At 39.3% G+C, this 16,561-nt stretch overlaps 1 protein-coding gene across 1 annotated transcript in view; it reads right to left on the bottom strand.

Annotated features, from left to right (window-relative positions):
• Positions 1 to 16,561, bottom strand: part of ZSWIM5 (zinc finger SWIM-type containing 5) — a 184,973-nt gene that overhangs the window by 3,820 nt on the left and 164,592 nt on the right. Inside the window, exon 12 of the mRNA XM_036256434.1 lies at positions 389 to 552. Coding sequence (XP_036112327.1) covers positions 389 to 552 — 164 coding nt within the window. The remainder of the gene's footprint in view (positions 1 to 388; positions 553 to 16,561) is intronic.

Here is a 16,561-nt window from a genome sequence, read left to right as displayed (position 1 = left end):
GTTTTAAACAGCCCTCTCTCCCCTAATAAGTACAGACAGGTTTGTTTAATTTCAGCCCCACACCCCCTACAAAACAGATAGAAGGTGTCACTGATGACCTCAAACAAATAAAGTCCTTATTTACCACACCCTGTTTAACTTGGAGGAATGGGAGTGGGGTGGGGAGAAGATGGGGACCCCATGGAGCCTAAAGCTACATTGCTTCTGGACTTAACTTCAAAATGGAGCCCAATTTATAGAGTTATTACCTTGTGCCAAGCTAGAAGTTGTGTTGTGGGGACACAGAAAGAACCAGACTTGGCCTATGCCCAGTTCCCCTGAGATCTTATCTTTTGTTAATTGTCACTAGGCCAGAAGCCTAAAGCTGGGATGGCCCACTCCTCCATACCTGTAACCCCAGCTCCAGGGCCACGTTGAGCAGGGTGCTGTCAGTACTACTGTCCGTGGGAGTAGCAATCTTGAATGCATCTTGGGCCAGTTTGAAGATGAGGGAGGAAGAATGGATGTGCTTCTGTATTGCTTCCAGGATTGTTCGGAGCCTCAGAGTGTCCCCTATAGGTACCAAGAGAAGGAGCAGGAACAGGGTCTTCTTTAAAGCTTCTCCGAAGATCCGCTGATACTGGTTGAACTGGTGCTATCAATTCACTGAATGCTTCTGCATACTACCATCCTTTCTGGATGATCAAGCTCTGTCTCCACTGACCCCACCACTGGAGGCTGCTTCCTCCCCCAGGCACCCACATGAATTCACTTCTCTTCACCTTTTCATGTGCCTCTACCTCTCACTCTTCTTTCTCTCAGGATCTTTAGGTCTCAGAAATAATTTTCATGAACACCTGAATTTGGGAGCTGCTTATACAGAAGACAGGAGCCATATTATTGCCAAAAAAGTATGCCAGTCCCCTTGTTTGCCTCCCTGGAGCAAAAAAGAAGGTGGGCCACCACTTCCTATTCAGTAGGCAAGGATTTTAAACAAAGTACTAGGGCACAGAGTTAAGGAACATTCCACAGGAAGAGCATGTATACCATCAGAAGTGAAGGTCACTGCATGAAGGCAGTATGGTGTATGAAAGATTGGTATATCTTATAAAGGGGTAAAATGTTAAAGATAGAACAAAAAGTAGGTCTTATGTTTTACAAAGTAGTGGTAAGAATACATATGCTTTGGAATAAAATACATTGGAAACTGAACTTAGTTCAGCTATTTACCAGCTCAGTTACTTCATTTATAAAATGGAAACAATAACCTTTTATGGTTGTTGTGAGAGTTATAAACAATTTGTGTATAGGTACTATTCTATGATTCTACTATTGTAAAAAAAAGTTAAGTAGCAGTGTGTGTATAGTGTATGTGTATACATACATATGAATAGAAATGAATAGAATATTTATGCAAATGTTTTAGTGGTAGTTATCTTTGGGTGTCGGGATTATGGGAGAGATTACCTTTTTCTCCTGTCAGCTCTAAAAACAATTTTTAAAATTAACAGACTTTGTTTTTAAAGCAGTTTTAGGTTTACAGAAAATTGAGCAGATAATATAGAGTTCCCATATACCCCATTTCCCCGCTTCCAGTTTCCCCTATTATTAACATTTTACATTAGTGTGGTACATTGGATAAACCAACATTCATACATTAATTCAAGTCCATACTTTACATTAGGGTCCACTGTGGTTGTACAGATCTATGATTTTTGACAAATGCACAGTATCACACAGATCCTCTATTACTGTATCATACAGAATAGATTCATTGCTCTAAAATTCTCCTATGCTACATTTACCTATTTCATCCTTCTCTTCATTCTTCCTGCAACTACTGATCTTTTTATTGTCTCTATAGTTCTGCCAAGTACAATGCCATGTATTTGAAATTATAGTATGTAACATTTTGAGACTGGCTTCCTTCATTAAGCAATCTATATTTAAGTTTCCTCCATGTCTTTTTGTGGCTTGATAGCTCATTTATTTTTATTGGTAAATAATATTCCATTGTATAGACATATCAGTTTATTTATCCATTCACTTTTTGTAAGACACCTTGGGTGCTTCCAGTGCTTGGCAATTGCAAATAAAACTGCTGTAAATATGTGTGTCCCAGTTTTTGTGTGGACATAGGTTTTCAACTCATTTTGGTAAATACCTAGGAGTGCAATTGCTGGATCATATGGTAAGACTATGTTTAGCTCTGTAAAATACTGCCAAACTATACTCCAAACTGACTGCAACTTTTGCATTCCCAAACAGAGTTCCTATTGCTCCGCATCCTTATCAATGTTTGGTGTTGTCTGGGTTTTGATAGGCATTTCTAATAGGTATGTAGTGGTATCTCACTTTTATTTCTTTTCCCTAATGATGTATGCTGAGCATTTTCTCATATGCTTGTTAGCTACCTGTATATCTTCTTTGGTGAGGCATCTGTTCAAGTTTTTGGCCCATTTTATTCATTTAAAAATTTTTTTTTCTTCATTGATTTTAGAGAGAGGAAGGGAGAGGGAGAGAGGGATAAAAACATCGATGAGAGAGAACATTGATTGGCTGTCTCCTGCATGCTCCCCACTGGGGATGGGCTCACAACCTGGGCATGTGCCCTGACTGGGAATGGAACCGGAGACCTCTTGGTGCATGGGTCAACACTCAACCACTAAGCCACACGGGTTTGGCCGATTTTAAAATTCAGTTGTATGTTCTTTTATTGTTAAGTTTTAAGTATTAATTGTATATTTGGATACAAATCCTTTATCAGATAAGTGTTTTACACATATTTTCTCCCAGTCTGTGGCTTACCTTTCTAGTTTCTTAACAGTATTTTTCTTTTTTCATACATTTTAAAAATCCTCACTGGAAGATATTTTTCCATTGATTTTTTTAGATCGAGTAGAAGGGAGGGAGGGAGGAAGAAAGAAAGAGGGAGAAACATAGATGGGAGACAGGAACATCACTTGGCCCCCTCCTGCATGACTCCAACTGGGGCCAGGGATCGAACCTGCAACCCGGGTACGTACCCTTGAGTGGGTATCGAACCTGTGACCATTTGTCTGCAGGCTGACACTCTTAACTGCTGAGCCAAACTGGCCAGGGCCTTAACAGAGTTTTTTAATGAGCAAAGTTTTTCATTTTAATGAAGTCCTACTTATCATTTTTTTCCTTTCATGGATTGTGTTGTTATTATTATATCTAAAAAGTCACTGCCAACTCAAGCCACCTAGATTTTCTGTTATATTCTGTAAGTTCTATAGTTTTGCATTTTAATGTCTATGATCCATTCTGAGTTAATTTTTATGGAAGGTGTAAGGTCAGTGTCTATATTCATTTTTGTGTGTGTGTGTGTGGATGTCCAGTTTTTCCAATACCATTTGTTGAAAAGACTATTCTTTGCTCCTTTGTCAAATATCAGTATTTGTGTGCGTCTATTTCTGAGCTCGTTATCTTGTTCCATTTACCTATTTGTCTATCCTTTTATTTTTAATTTTTTTTTTTACTGATTTTTAGAGAGAGATTAAGGGGAAGGGAGAGAGAGAAAAACATAGATGCGAGAGAGACATCGAATGGCTGCGTCCTGCACACCCCTGACAGGGGATTGAGCACACAACCCAGGCATGTGCACCCTGACCAGGAATCAACTGGCAATCTTTTGGTATATGGGACACTCAACCAACTGAGCCACACCAGCCAGGGGCTATTTGTCTATTCTTTTGCCAATACCATACTGTCTTGATTACTGTAGCTTTATAATAAGTCTTTTTTTAAAAATAGTTTTTCCTTATTGATTTTATTTTATTTTTTATTTTTAAAATAAAATAAAAATGTCCTCGCCTGAGGACATTTTTCCATTTTTTATTCAGATAGAGCGGGAAGGAGAGAGAGGAAGAGAGAGAAACATCGATGTGAAAGGGACACATCGAGTGGCCGCCACCCACACAACCCAACCAGGGCCGGCGACAAACTGCAGCCAAGGTACATGCCCTCAGCGGGAACCAAACCCGGGTCTCTGTGGACCGCAGGCTGACACTCTAACTGCTGAACCAAACTGGTTTTGATTTTAAAAAGAGAGGCAGGGAGAGGGAGAGAGAGTTGGAAACATTGATGAGAGAGAACATCAATTGGCCACTTCCTGCAGGACCCCACTGGGGATTTGGCCCACAACCTGGGCGTGTGCCCTGACTGGGAATTGAACCAGTGACCTCTTGGTGCATGGGGTGACACTCAACCAGAGAGCCACACCGGCTGGGCTTTATAATAAGTCTTAAAGTTGGGTAGTGTTAGTTCTCCAAGCTACTTCTTCTTTAATATGTGTTGGCTATTCTTGGTCTTTTGCTTTTCCATATAAACTTCAGAAAGAGTTTGTCAATATCCACAATAACTTGCTAGGATTTTGGTTGTGATTGTATTGAGTCTATACATCAAGTTGGGAAGAATTGACATAAAAATAATATTGAGTCTTCCTCTCTATGTACATGAAACATCTATTTTTTTTAGATCTTCTTTGATCTCTTTCATCAAAATTTTATAGTTTTCCTCATATAAATATTGTACATATTTTGTTAGATATATATTTTTAAATGTTCGTATTGATTTTTGAGAGGGAGGGAGAGGGCAGAGAGAGAAACATTGATTGGTTGCTTCCTGCACATGCCCTGATTGAGACTGAACCTGCAACCTGGGTATATGACCTGACCGGGAATTGAACCAGTGACCTTTTGAAATATGGGATGATGCTCAACCAACTGAGCTGTACAGGCCAGAGCTTGTGTTTTTTTATTTCAAATTTTGATTGTTCATTGCTGGTATGTAGGAAAGCAATGGACTTTTGTATCTTAACCTTGTATCACTGGTATAATCACTTCACATAGTTCCAGTTTACTGTTGATTCTTTAAGGTTTTCTACATAAACAATCGTCATTTGCAAGCAAAGACAGTTTTATTTCTTCTTTCCTAATCCGTATACTTTAAAATTTTTTTTTTTTTATCCTCACCCGAGGACACCTTTTCATCTTTTGTTCAGATAGAGTGGGAGGAAGAGAGAGGAAGAGAGAGAGAGAACTATTGACATGAAAGGGACATATTGGGTGGCTGCCTCCCGCACGACCCAACCAGGGCCAGGGACAAACTGAGGTACATACCCTTAGTGGGAACTGAACCTGGGTTTCTCTGGACCGCAGGCTGATGCTCTAACCGCTGAGCCAAACCGGCCAGGGCTAAAAAATGTTTTTATTGGTTTTTTAGAGAGAGACGAATAGAGAGAAATATAGAAGCATCGATGTGAGAGAGAAACATCCACCAGCTGCCTCCTACATGCCCCTACTGGGGATTGAGCCTGCAACCCGGGCATGTGCCCTGACCGGGAATCAAACTCAGACCTCTCAGTCCATGGAATGACACTCAACCCACTGACCCAAATAAAAGGCTGTATACCTTTTATTTCCTTTCTTGTCTTATTGCATTAGCTAGAACTTCCAGCATGATGTTCAGTGGGATTGGTAAGACAGGACATTCTTGTCTCATACAGGATTTTCAGGGGAAAGCACCTAATTTTTCCTCCATTAAGTACAATGGTAGGTATAGGCTCTTTTTTACCCCCCTTTATTGATTTTGAAGAGAAAGGAAGGGGGAGGGAGAGAGAGATAGAACATGGATGAGAGAATACTGACTGGTTGCCTCCTGCATGCTCCCCACTGGGGATTTGGCTCACAACCTAGGCATGTGCCCTGACTGGGAATTGAACTGGTGACCTCTTGGTTCATGGATTGATGCTCAACCACTGAGCCACACTGGCTGGGCTAGCTAATGTACTTTTTAAATTAAAAAATATTTTTATTGATTTCTAGAGAGAGAGGAAGGAGAGAAAAAGAGAAACATTGATATGAGAGTGTAACATTGATCAACTGCCTCATGCATGCCCCCTACCAGGGATAGAGCCTACAACCTGGGCATGTGCCCTGACTAGGACTTAAACCAGCAACCTTTGGTGCATGGAATGACAAGCAACCAAGCCACACTGGCCGAGCCAATTAGTTAATATTTTGCTGAAGACTTTTAGATTTATCTTCATGAGTGATACTGGTCTGTAGTTTTCCTTTCTTGTATTATCTTTACCTGGTTTGGGTATTACAGTAATGCTGGCCTCACTGGATAACTTCAGAGGTGTTCTCTCTGCTTCTATTTTCTGGAAGAGATTGTAGAGAATTGGTATCATTGTTTCCCCTTAAATATTTGATAGAACTCACCAGTGAACTCATCTGGGCCAAGTGCTTTCTGTTTGAAAGATAACTGAATCAATTGCTTTAACATAGATAGGCCTAGTCAGATTATTTATTTCTACATATGGGTTTTTTGTGTTTTTTTTTGGTATGTGCCCCTAGCGGAAACCGAACCCAGGACTCTCTGGTCCACTGGCCTCAGGCTCCAACCACTGAGCCAAACTGGCCAGGGCTACATGTGGGTTTTAGTAGATTGTTTTTTTCAAGGAATTGGTCCAGTTTGTTATCTAACATATCAAATTTATGAGCATACAGTTGTTAATAATTTTCCTTTATTATCCTTTTAATGCCCATGGGATCAGTAATGATGGCACCTCTTTCATTTATGGTATTAGTCATTTATTTTTTCTCTTTTTTCTCGGTTAGCTGGATAGAAGTTTATCAAATTTAATGATATTTTCAAAGAAGTAGCTTTTGTTTTTGTTTTTTTATCCTCACCTGAGGACATTTTTCCATTTTTTTGTTCAGATACAGTAGGAGGGAGGGAGGGAGGGAGGAGGGAGGAAGGGAGAGAGAGAGAGAAACATCCATGTGAAAGGGACACATCGAGTGGTTGCCACCCGCACAGCCCAACCAGGGCCGGGGACAAACTGCAACCGAGGTACGTGTCCTTAGCGGCAACCCAACCCGGGTCTCTCTGGACCACAGGCCGATGCTCTAACCGCTGAGCCAAATTGGCCAGGGCCAGCTTTTGTTTTCATTGGTTTTTCTCTATTATTTTTCTATTTTAAATTTCATTGTTTTTTGCTCTTTTATTATTATTTTTCCTGCTAGCTTTAGGTTTATATTGCTCTTCTGTTTCTTCTTTTTTTTTTTAGTTTTCTAAGGTGAAAGCTTATTTATTTTATTTACCCTAAGCTTTAATGAGATATAATAGATTTAACATTGTATAAGTTTAAGGTATACAACGTGATTTTAAATATGTATTGCAAATGATTGTCTCAATAAGGTTATTTAACACATCTGTCACTTCACACAGTTATTTATATTTTTTTGGTGTGGTTAAGAACATTTACGATTTACTCTGTTAAGCCCGGCTGGTGTGGCTCAGTGGTTGAGCGTAGACCCATGCACCAAGAGGTTGCCAGTTTTATTCAGGACACATGCCTAGGTTGTGGGCCTGGTCCCCAGTGGGAGGCATGCAGGAGGCAGTCAATCGATGTTCTTTCTCATTGATGTTTCTATCTCTCTCTCCCTCTCCCTTCCTCTCTCTCTAAAAATAAAGAAGAAAAAGATTTACTCTATTAGGAAATTTCAAGTGTACAATAGTCACCATGTTATACATTGGATCCTCAGAACTTAATCATGTTATAACTGAAAATTTGTTCTGACCAACACCTCATTTTTCCTACACCTGCCAAGCACCAGCTACTTTGTTTCTATGAGTTTGGCTTTTTCAGATTCCACACATAAAATGAGATCATACATATCTGTCTTTTTCTGTCTGACTTACTTCATTTAGCACAATGCTCTTAAGGTTCATCCATGCTGTTGCAAGTGAATGGATTTCCCCTTTTTAAAAATGGCTGAATAAGCCCTGGCCGGTTTGGCTCAGCGGTTAGAGTGTCAGCCCGCGGTCCAGAGAGACCCGGGTTCGGTTCCCGCTAAGGGCGCGTACCTCGGTTGCAGTTTGTCCCCGGCCCTGGACGGTTGTGCGGGTGGCAACCACTCGATGTGTTCCTTTCACGTCGATGTTTCTCTCTCTCTCTCTGTTCCTCTCTCCCCCTCCCACTCTACCTGAACAAAAAAAGGAAAAATGTCCTCAGGTGAGGATAAAAAAAAAAAAGACTGAATAATATGTGTGTGTGTCTGTGTATACCACACTTTCTTTATCCATTTATCCATCAATGGACACTTAGGTTGTTTCCAAATCTTGGCTATAATGAATAATACTGCAATGCAATAAACATGGAGGTACAGATACCTCTTAGAGATAGTGATTTGATTTCCTTCGGATATATATCCAGAAGTAGAATTAGTGGACCATGTACGGTAGTTCTACTTCTAATTTTTTAAATTTATTGGGGTGGCACTGACCAATAGGGTCATATAGGTTTCAAGTGTACATTTATATGATACATGATCTGTACATTGCATTGTGTGTCCGCCACACAAATACTTTTAATTTTTTGAGGAACCTCCATACTGTTTTCTATAGTGGCTGAACCAATTTACATTCCTACCAACAGTGTAAAAGCTTTCTTTTTTCTTCACATCCTTGCCAGCACTTGTTATCTCATCTTTTGAAAAACAGCCATTCTAACATGTGAGCTGATATATTATTGATTTAAATTTTTATTCTTTTCTAACATATGTACTTAATGCTGTAAATTTCCCTCCAAGCACTGCTTTCGCTGCATCCTACACATTTTCATCAGTTTTATTTTAACTTTCATTTAGCTCGAAATATTTACAGATGTCTCGAGACATCTTTGACTCACGTGTTACTTGGAAGTGTGTTCGATTTCCACGTATTTTGGGATTTTCCAGATATCTTTCTGTTATTGGTTTCTAGTTTTAATTCCACTGCGGTATGAAATCCTACTTTGTATGATTTCTATTCTTGTCAATTTATTGAGGTGTGTTTTATGATCTAGAAGGTAGTCTATCTTGGTGAACATTTCATGAGTTTGAGAAGAATGCATATTCTGTTGTTTCATTAAGTATTTTAGAAACATTAATTACATCCAGTTAATTAATATGATGCTGTTCAGTTCAAATATATCCTTACTGGTTTTCTGCCTGCTGTAGTTTATCAATTACTACAGAAGTGTGCTGAATTCTCCAGCTATAATAGATTTGTCCATTTCTCCTTGCAGTTCTATCAGGTTTTTTTAAATCCTCACCTGAGAATATGTTATTGACTTGAGAGAGAGAGAGAGAGAGAGGGAGAGAGAGAGAGAGAAACATCAATGTAAAAGAGAAACATCAATCGGTTGCCTGTCATACACACCCCAACCAAGGATCGAATCTGCATCCTAGGTGTGTGCCTTGACCATGAATCAAACCTTCCACCTTTTGGTGTACAGGACTATGCTCCAGTGGAGCCACCAGGTCAGGGTGGTTCTATCAGTTTTTGCCTCACATATTGGTGTTCTGTTGTTATACATCAAGGATTATGTCTTCTTGGAAAACTGACCCCTTTATCACTATGTAGTACCCCTCTTTAGCCCTGATAATTTCCCATGTTTTGAAGCCTGATTTGTCTAAAATTAATATAGGTACTCCAGCTTTCTTTTATGTCATCATGGTATACCTTTCTCCACACTTTACTTTGTTGTTGCTGTAGAAATCTGACTATGGTTAAGAAATAATTTTAAAGATGAAAATAATTAACTGGCTAAATAAACTACTATGCATGCTTTCCAGTGGAGTATCTTTTCCAGAGTCGTCCTGTTTTCAATGCAGCTAATCTGGTAGTGAGTCTAAAGGGTATGGAAAAAGTGAGGGTCATAGTGGTGACGATACCACGGGTTTGTTTGTTTAAGCCCTGAGTTTCTTTTTGTAAAAAATGTTTTGAAAGGAAAATCACATAAGCTAGACAGAGAAGTTAAATATATGCTTAAAGTACTGAGATAAAATGAAGCCCAGTGCTGTTCAGTGTTTATACTGAGGATCTATTTGCTTACTAACTTATTTGTGGTTAAAATATATATGTAATAAAACTTTGTATTTTAATATATTTTTTTAATCCTCACCTGAGGACATCTTTGCATCTATTTTCAGATAGAACAGGAGGTAGGGCGAGAGAGAGAGAGAGAGAGAGAGAGAGAGAGAGAGAGAGAAATATCAGTGTGAGAGAGACATATTAATTGGTTGCCACCCACATGACCCCAACAGGGCCGAGGACGAATCGCAACAGAGGTACGTGCCCTTGGCCAGAATCAAAACCGAGACTCTTTGGTCCACAGGCCAATGCTCTAACCGCTGAGCAAAACCAGCCAGGGCATATTTTAACCATTTTTAAGTGTACAATCTAGTGGTGCTAATCACATTCACCATGCTGTGTAAATATCACCACTATCTATTTCCAAAACCTTTTCATCACCCCAAAGAGAAATTTTGTACTCATTAAGCAATAACTCTCCGTTGTCTCTTCCCTCAGTCCCTGTTAATCTCTAATCTACTTTTTAAAAAAAATCTGTATTAATTTGAAAGAGAGAGGGAGAGAAAGAGAAAGAGAAAATGAGGGATGGAGAGATGGGGAGAGAGAGAGAGAGAAACATTGATGTGAGAGAGAAACAGCTGCTTTCTGCACACACCATGACTGGTGATCGAGCCCAAAACCTGGGCATGTGCCCTGCCCTGGAATTGCACCAGCAACCCTTCAGTGCTCAACCAACTGAACCACACTGGCCAGAGCTCTAAGCTACTTTTTAAAAAAAATTTTTTTTCTTTATTGATTTTAGAGGGAGAGGGAGAGAGAGAAACGTCAGTGAGAGAGAACATTGATTGGCCACCTCCTGCATGTCCCCCACTGGGGATTTGGCCCACAATATGTGCATCTACCCTGACCAGGTATGGAACCGGCAACCTCTTGGTGCAGGGGTTAATGTTCAACTATTGAGCCACATCAGAGGGCAGAACATCATTTCTTTTTATGACTTAACACTATTCTATTGTGTGTATATACCACATGTTGTTTATATATTCATATGTTGATGGACATTTGGGTTGTTTACAACTTCTGGCTATTGTGAAAATGCTGCAGTGAACATTAGTATATAAGTATCTGTTTGAGTTCCTGTTTTTAATTTTTTATTAAAAAATTTTTTTTCTTTATTGATTTAGAGAGAGAGGAAGGGAGAAGGAGAGAGAGATAGAAACATTGATGAAGAGAACATTGACTAGCTGCCTCCTGCATGCCCTCCACTGGGGATCGGGCCCACAACCTGGGCCTGTACCCTGACTGGTAATCGAACTGGCGACCTCTTGGTGCATGGGTTGACACTCAACCCCTGAGCCACACTGGCTAGGCTGTTTTCAATTCTTTTAGAGATATATACCTAGGAGTAGGATGGCTGGGTCATATGGTAATTTTATTTAAAAATTTCAGGAACCATAAAACTATTTCCCACAGCAGCTGCACCACTTTACATTTCAGCAATGTATAAGGTTCCAATTTCTCCACATCCTTGCCAACGTGTGTTATTATTAATAACAGCCACTCTAGTGGGTGAAAAGGGGTATCTCATTGTGGTGGTTTTTTTTTAATTTTTTTTTTTTATCCTCACCTGAGGACATCTTTGCATTTATCTCCAGATAGAGCAGGAGAGAAGGGGGGTGGGGTGGGGGGGAGAAACATCGATGTGAGAGAGACACATTGAGTGGTTGCCACCCACACAACCCAAACCAGGGCTGAGGACAAACTGCATCCGAACCTGGGACTCTGGTCTGCAAGCCAACGCTCTAACTGCTGAGCCAAACCGGCCAGGGCTCATTGTGGTTTTGACTTGCATTTCCCTTATGTCTAATGATGCTGAACATCTTTGCCTGTGATTTGTCATTTATTATTTTCTTAAATGTATTTTTATTGATTTTATTTTCAGAGAGAGAGGAAGGGAGAGAGATATAGAAACATCGATGAGAGAGAGAAACATGGATCAACTGCCTCCTGCATACCACCTACTGTGGATTGAGCCCAAAACTCAGGCATGTGCCCTGACTGGGAATTGAACCAGGACCTTGCAGTCCATGGGATGACGCTCAATCCACTGAGCCACACTGGCTGGGTAAGAATCAACATCTTTTTTTTTTAACTTTAACATTTATTGGTTTTCCAGGAATCAACATCTTAACAATACTGAGTCTTCTAATCCATGAGCATAGTATGTCTTTCCATTTATTTAGGTCTTTTTAAATTTCTCTCAGCAATATGATTTTAACTATATAGGTCCTTGCACATCTATCAGGTTTATTCTCAAGTATTCATATTTTCTTGATGCTATTATAATGGTAATTTAAAATTTTCAATATCTGATTGTTCAGTGATGGTATATTTATTTTATATATTGATCTTGTATCCTGTAACCCTGCTGAGCTCATTATTAGTTCTAATAGCTTCTTGGAAAATCCACAGGATTTTCTACATAGATGATCATGTCATCAGAGGATAAAAACAGTTTACCCCTTTCTTTCTAATCTGGCTATCTTTTATTGTCTTATTGCATTGGCTTAGAACTACTTAGAATAGAAGTGGTAAAGGGAAGTATGTTTGCCCTGTTCCTGATGTTAGAAAGAAAGGATTAAATATTTTACTATTAAGAATAAGGGTAGCTGTATCATAGATGCCCTTAATCATATTGAGGATATTTCCTTCTATTCCTAGTTTGTTGAGAGTTTTACTCTTTTTATTAGGAATAAATGCTAGATTTTATTAAATGCGTTTTCTGTATTATTGAAATATCCATATGTGTGTTCCCCCCACCCCTCCTATTAATGTAGTGAATTATAGTTTGTTTGTTTTTTTTATCCTCACCTGAGGACATTTTTGCATTTATCCTCAGACAGAGTGGGGGAGGGGGGATATATAGAGAGAAACATCAATGTGAGAGAGACACATTGACTGCTTGCCACCCACACGACCCCAACCTGGGCTGGGGACAAACTGCAACCAAAGTTTGTGCCCTTAGTGGGAACCAAACCTGGGATTCTCTGGTCTGCGGGCTGACACTCCAACCACTGAGCTAAATTGGCCAGGGCTATAGCTTGGTTTTTAAATGTTAAACCAAACTTATACTCCTGGGGTAAACCCAATTTGGTCATGATGTATTATCTTTTTTATATATTATTGGATTTAATCTGCTAAATTTTTTTTCCTTTATTGATTTTTAGAGAGAGAGGAAGGGAATGGGAAATAGAGATAGAAACATGGATGAGAGAGAACATCAACAGCCGCCTCCAGCATGCCCTCCACTGGGGATTTGGCCCACAACCTGGGCATGTGACCTGACCAGAAATCGAACTGGAGACCTCTTGGTGCATGGGTCGACGCTCAACCACTGAGCCACACCGGCCAGGCTGATCTGCTAAATTTTTATTAATACTTTTTGCATCTATGCTTCATGAGGATATTAGTCTGTAGTTTTCTTTTCTTATAATGATTTTTATCTGGCTTGGTATCAGGGTTAATGCTGGCTTCACAGAGTTGAGAATTATTTCCTCTTCTTCCAATTTCTGGAAGAGTTTGTACATAATTGTTATGTTATCCTTAAATGTTTGGTAGAATTTACCAACTAGGTGTGGATTTTTCTTTGTAAAAAAGTTTTCAGCTGCCCTGGCTGGTTTGGCTCAGCGGTTAGAGTGTCGGCCTGCGGTCCGGAGAGACCCGGGTTCGGTTCCCGCTAAGGGCATGTACTTTGGTTGCAGTTTGTCCCCGGCCCTGGTTGGTCGTGCGGGTGGCAGCCACTCGATGTGTCCCTTCACGTCGATGTTTCTCACTCTTTCTCCCTTCCTCTCTCTCCCTCCCACTCTATCTGTACAAAAAATGGAAAAATATCCTCGGGTGAGGATTAAAAAAAAAAAAAAAGTTTTCAGCTACAGTAAGTATATTCACAGTGTTATGCAACCATCACCACTATTCAATTCCAGACCTTTTTTGTCATCCCAAATAGACACCCCTATATTCATTAAGTAATTCCTCATTTCCTCAGCCTCGGCATTCTACTTCCTGTTTCTATAAATTTCTCTTCTACTCTACATTTTGCTTCTATGAATTTATGATATTAACTGTGGCCACTTTAGTAAAGTGGTATCTGCCACTATATTAGGGTTACACTTTTTTCTTTATGATTGATAAGTATGTTGTGGAGAGATACTTTGAGCCTATGAAAACATCCACTCATTACCAAATGTTTACCCATTAATGTAGTATCCATTGATGTTTCTTTTTCTTTTTTTTTATCCTCACCAGAGGATATTTTTCCATTTTTTGTTCAGGTAGAGTGGGAGGGAGAGAGAGGAACAGAGAGAAACATCGATGTGAAAGGAACACATCGAGTGGCTGCCACCTGCACAACTGACCAGGGCCGGGGACAAACTGCAACCGAGGTACGTGCCCTTAGCGGGAACCGAACCCAGGTCTCTCAGGACCGCAGGCCGACGCTCCAACCGCTGAGCCAAACCGGCCAGGGCCATTGATGTTTCTTTACTGTGGCTATTCTTGATACATTATATAAGTGGAATCATGCAATATTTTCCTTTTGAGTTTAGTTTATTTCACCTAGCATGTTTTCAAGGTTCATCCATGTTTTAGCATGTATCAGAATTTCATTCCTTTTCATGCCTAAATAATATTCCATTAAATGTATATATCACATTTTCTTTATCTTTTCATATGTTGATTAACACGAGTTATTTCCAACTTTTGGTTACTGTGAATAGTACTGCTACTGAACACTGGTGTAGAAGAACCTGTTGGAGGGCAAGTTTTCAATTCTTTTCAGTATTTACTTAGCTCCTGTTTAATTTTGAGTGAGCTTTGGTAGTTTGTGTTTTTCAAGGAATTAGTGTATTTCATTTATGTTGTTGAATTTATTGGCATAATATTATTCACAATACTCGCTTATCATTTAAAATCTTTAGAATCTGTTGTGATGTTACCTTTCTCATTCTTGATATTGGTAATTTTTGTCTTCTGTCTTTTTTTCTTTATCATCTCAACAGATTTCAATTTATTTTTCTTTCCAAAGTACCAGCTTTTGGTTTCATTGATTTTTCTCTACAGTTTTCCTATATTCTATTTCATTGATTTATGCTCTGATCTTTATTTCCTTTCTTCTGCTTACTTTGGGTTTCATTTGCTCTTCTTCTTTTGGTTTCTTAAGGTAGAAGCTGAGATTACTGATTTGAAACCTTTCTTCTTTTCAAATATAGACATGTAGTGCCAAAATTTTCTCTTCTTTTTTTTTTTATCCTCACCCGAGGACATTTTTCCATTTTTTGTTCAGATAGAGTGGGAGGGAGGGAAAGAGAGAGAGAGAGAGAAACATTGACATGAAACGAGTGGCTGCCACCCGCACGACAAACCAGGGCCAGGGACAAATTGCAACTGAGGTACGTGCCCTCAGCAGGAACTGAACTCGGGTCTCTATGGACCGCAGGCCGACACTCTAACCGCTGAGCCAAACTGGCCAGGGCCAAAATTTTCTTCTAAGTAAGCTTTAGCTGCATTCCAAATTTTGATATGCTATGCTTTCATTTTCATTCACATCAAAGCATTTTCTAATTTTCTTGTGTTTTTCCCCCCTTTGTCCAGTGAGTTATATAAAAGTATGCAGTTTAATTTCCAAAATTTTGGTGGATTTTCCAGATAACTTTTTACTATTGATTTCTAATTCAATTGTGATTTTCTGAAAAAGTTTTTTATTCCACCTTTGTTTTTGAAATATATTTTCACTGGTATAGAATTTTAGATTGACAGTTTTTTTACAAAGCACTTTTTCTCCAGTCTTCTAGCTTATACTGCTTCCAATGAGAAACTTGCTCTCATCCTTATCTTTTGTCCTTTGTATGTAATGTGTCTTTTTTCCTCTAGTTGCTTTTAAGTAAGAGTTTCTCTTTTATCACTGGTTTTAAGCAATTTGTTTGTGTTGTGCCTTGGTATAGTTTTTTCCCCCCATATTTCTTGTGCTTGAGGTTCACTGAGCATCTTGGATCTGTAGTCATCCTTATCCTGCTCAGAATCTGACATTCCATAACAGGCCACTGCCACCACCACTTTCTGCATGGATGACTATTATCAAATTTACTGATTTTTGCTAATAAGTTTGGTGAAAAATGTTATCTCAGGGTAATTTTAATTTGTATTTCTCAAGTAAAGCCAGGCATTTAAATTGTTTAAGTCATCTGTATCCTTTTTTTCTATAAAATGCCTGATTATAGTTTTTGCTCAATTTTTGACTAGTTTATTGATCATTTTTATATTACTCTACCTGTATCTTTTACCCTTTTCTAATTTTTTTTTTTTAAATACTCACCCAAGGACATTTTTTCATTCAGATAGAGCGGGAGGGAGAGAGAGGAAGAGAGAGAGAGAGCTCGATGTGAAAGGTACACATCGAGTGGCTGCCACCTGCACGACCCAACCAGGGCTGGGGACAAACTGCAACCGAGGTACACGCCCTTAGCGGGAACTGAACCCAGGTCTCTCTGGACTGCAGGCCAATGCTCTAACCGCTGAGCCAAACCGGCCAGGGATCTTTTACCCTTTTCTAAAACGAGCATGTATTTTTTTGTGCAATAAGAAGATACAACATGAAGTTATTTTTAATAAAAAGTGCTTTGAAAAGTCCATGTATTAC

The sequence above is a fragment of the Molossus molossus genome, unplaced genomic scaffold (genome assembly GCF_014108415.1).
Source record: "Molossus molossus isolate mMolMol1 unplaced genomic scaffold, mMolMol1.p scaffold_m16_p_12, whole genome shotgun sequence".
NCBI classification, from domain to species: Eukaryota; Metazoa; Chordata; class Mammalia; order Chiroptera; family Molossidae; genus Molossus; species Molossus molossus.
This window is presented reverse-complemented; position numbering and strand designations above follow the sequence as displayed.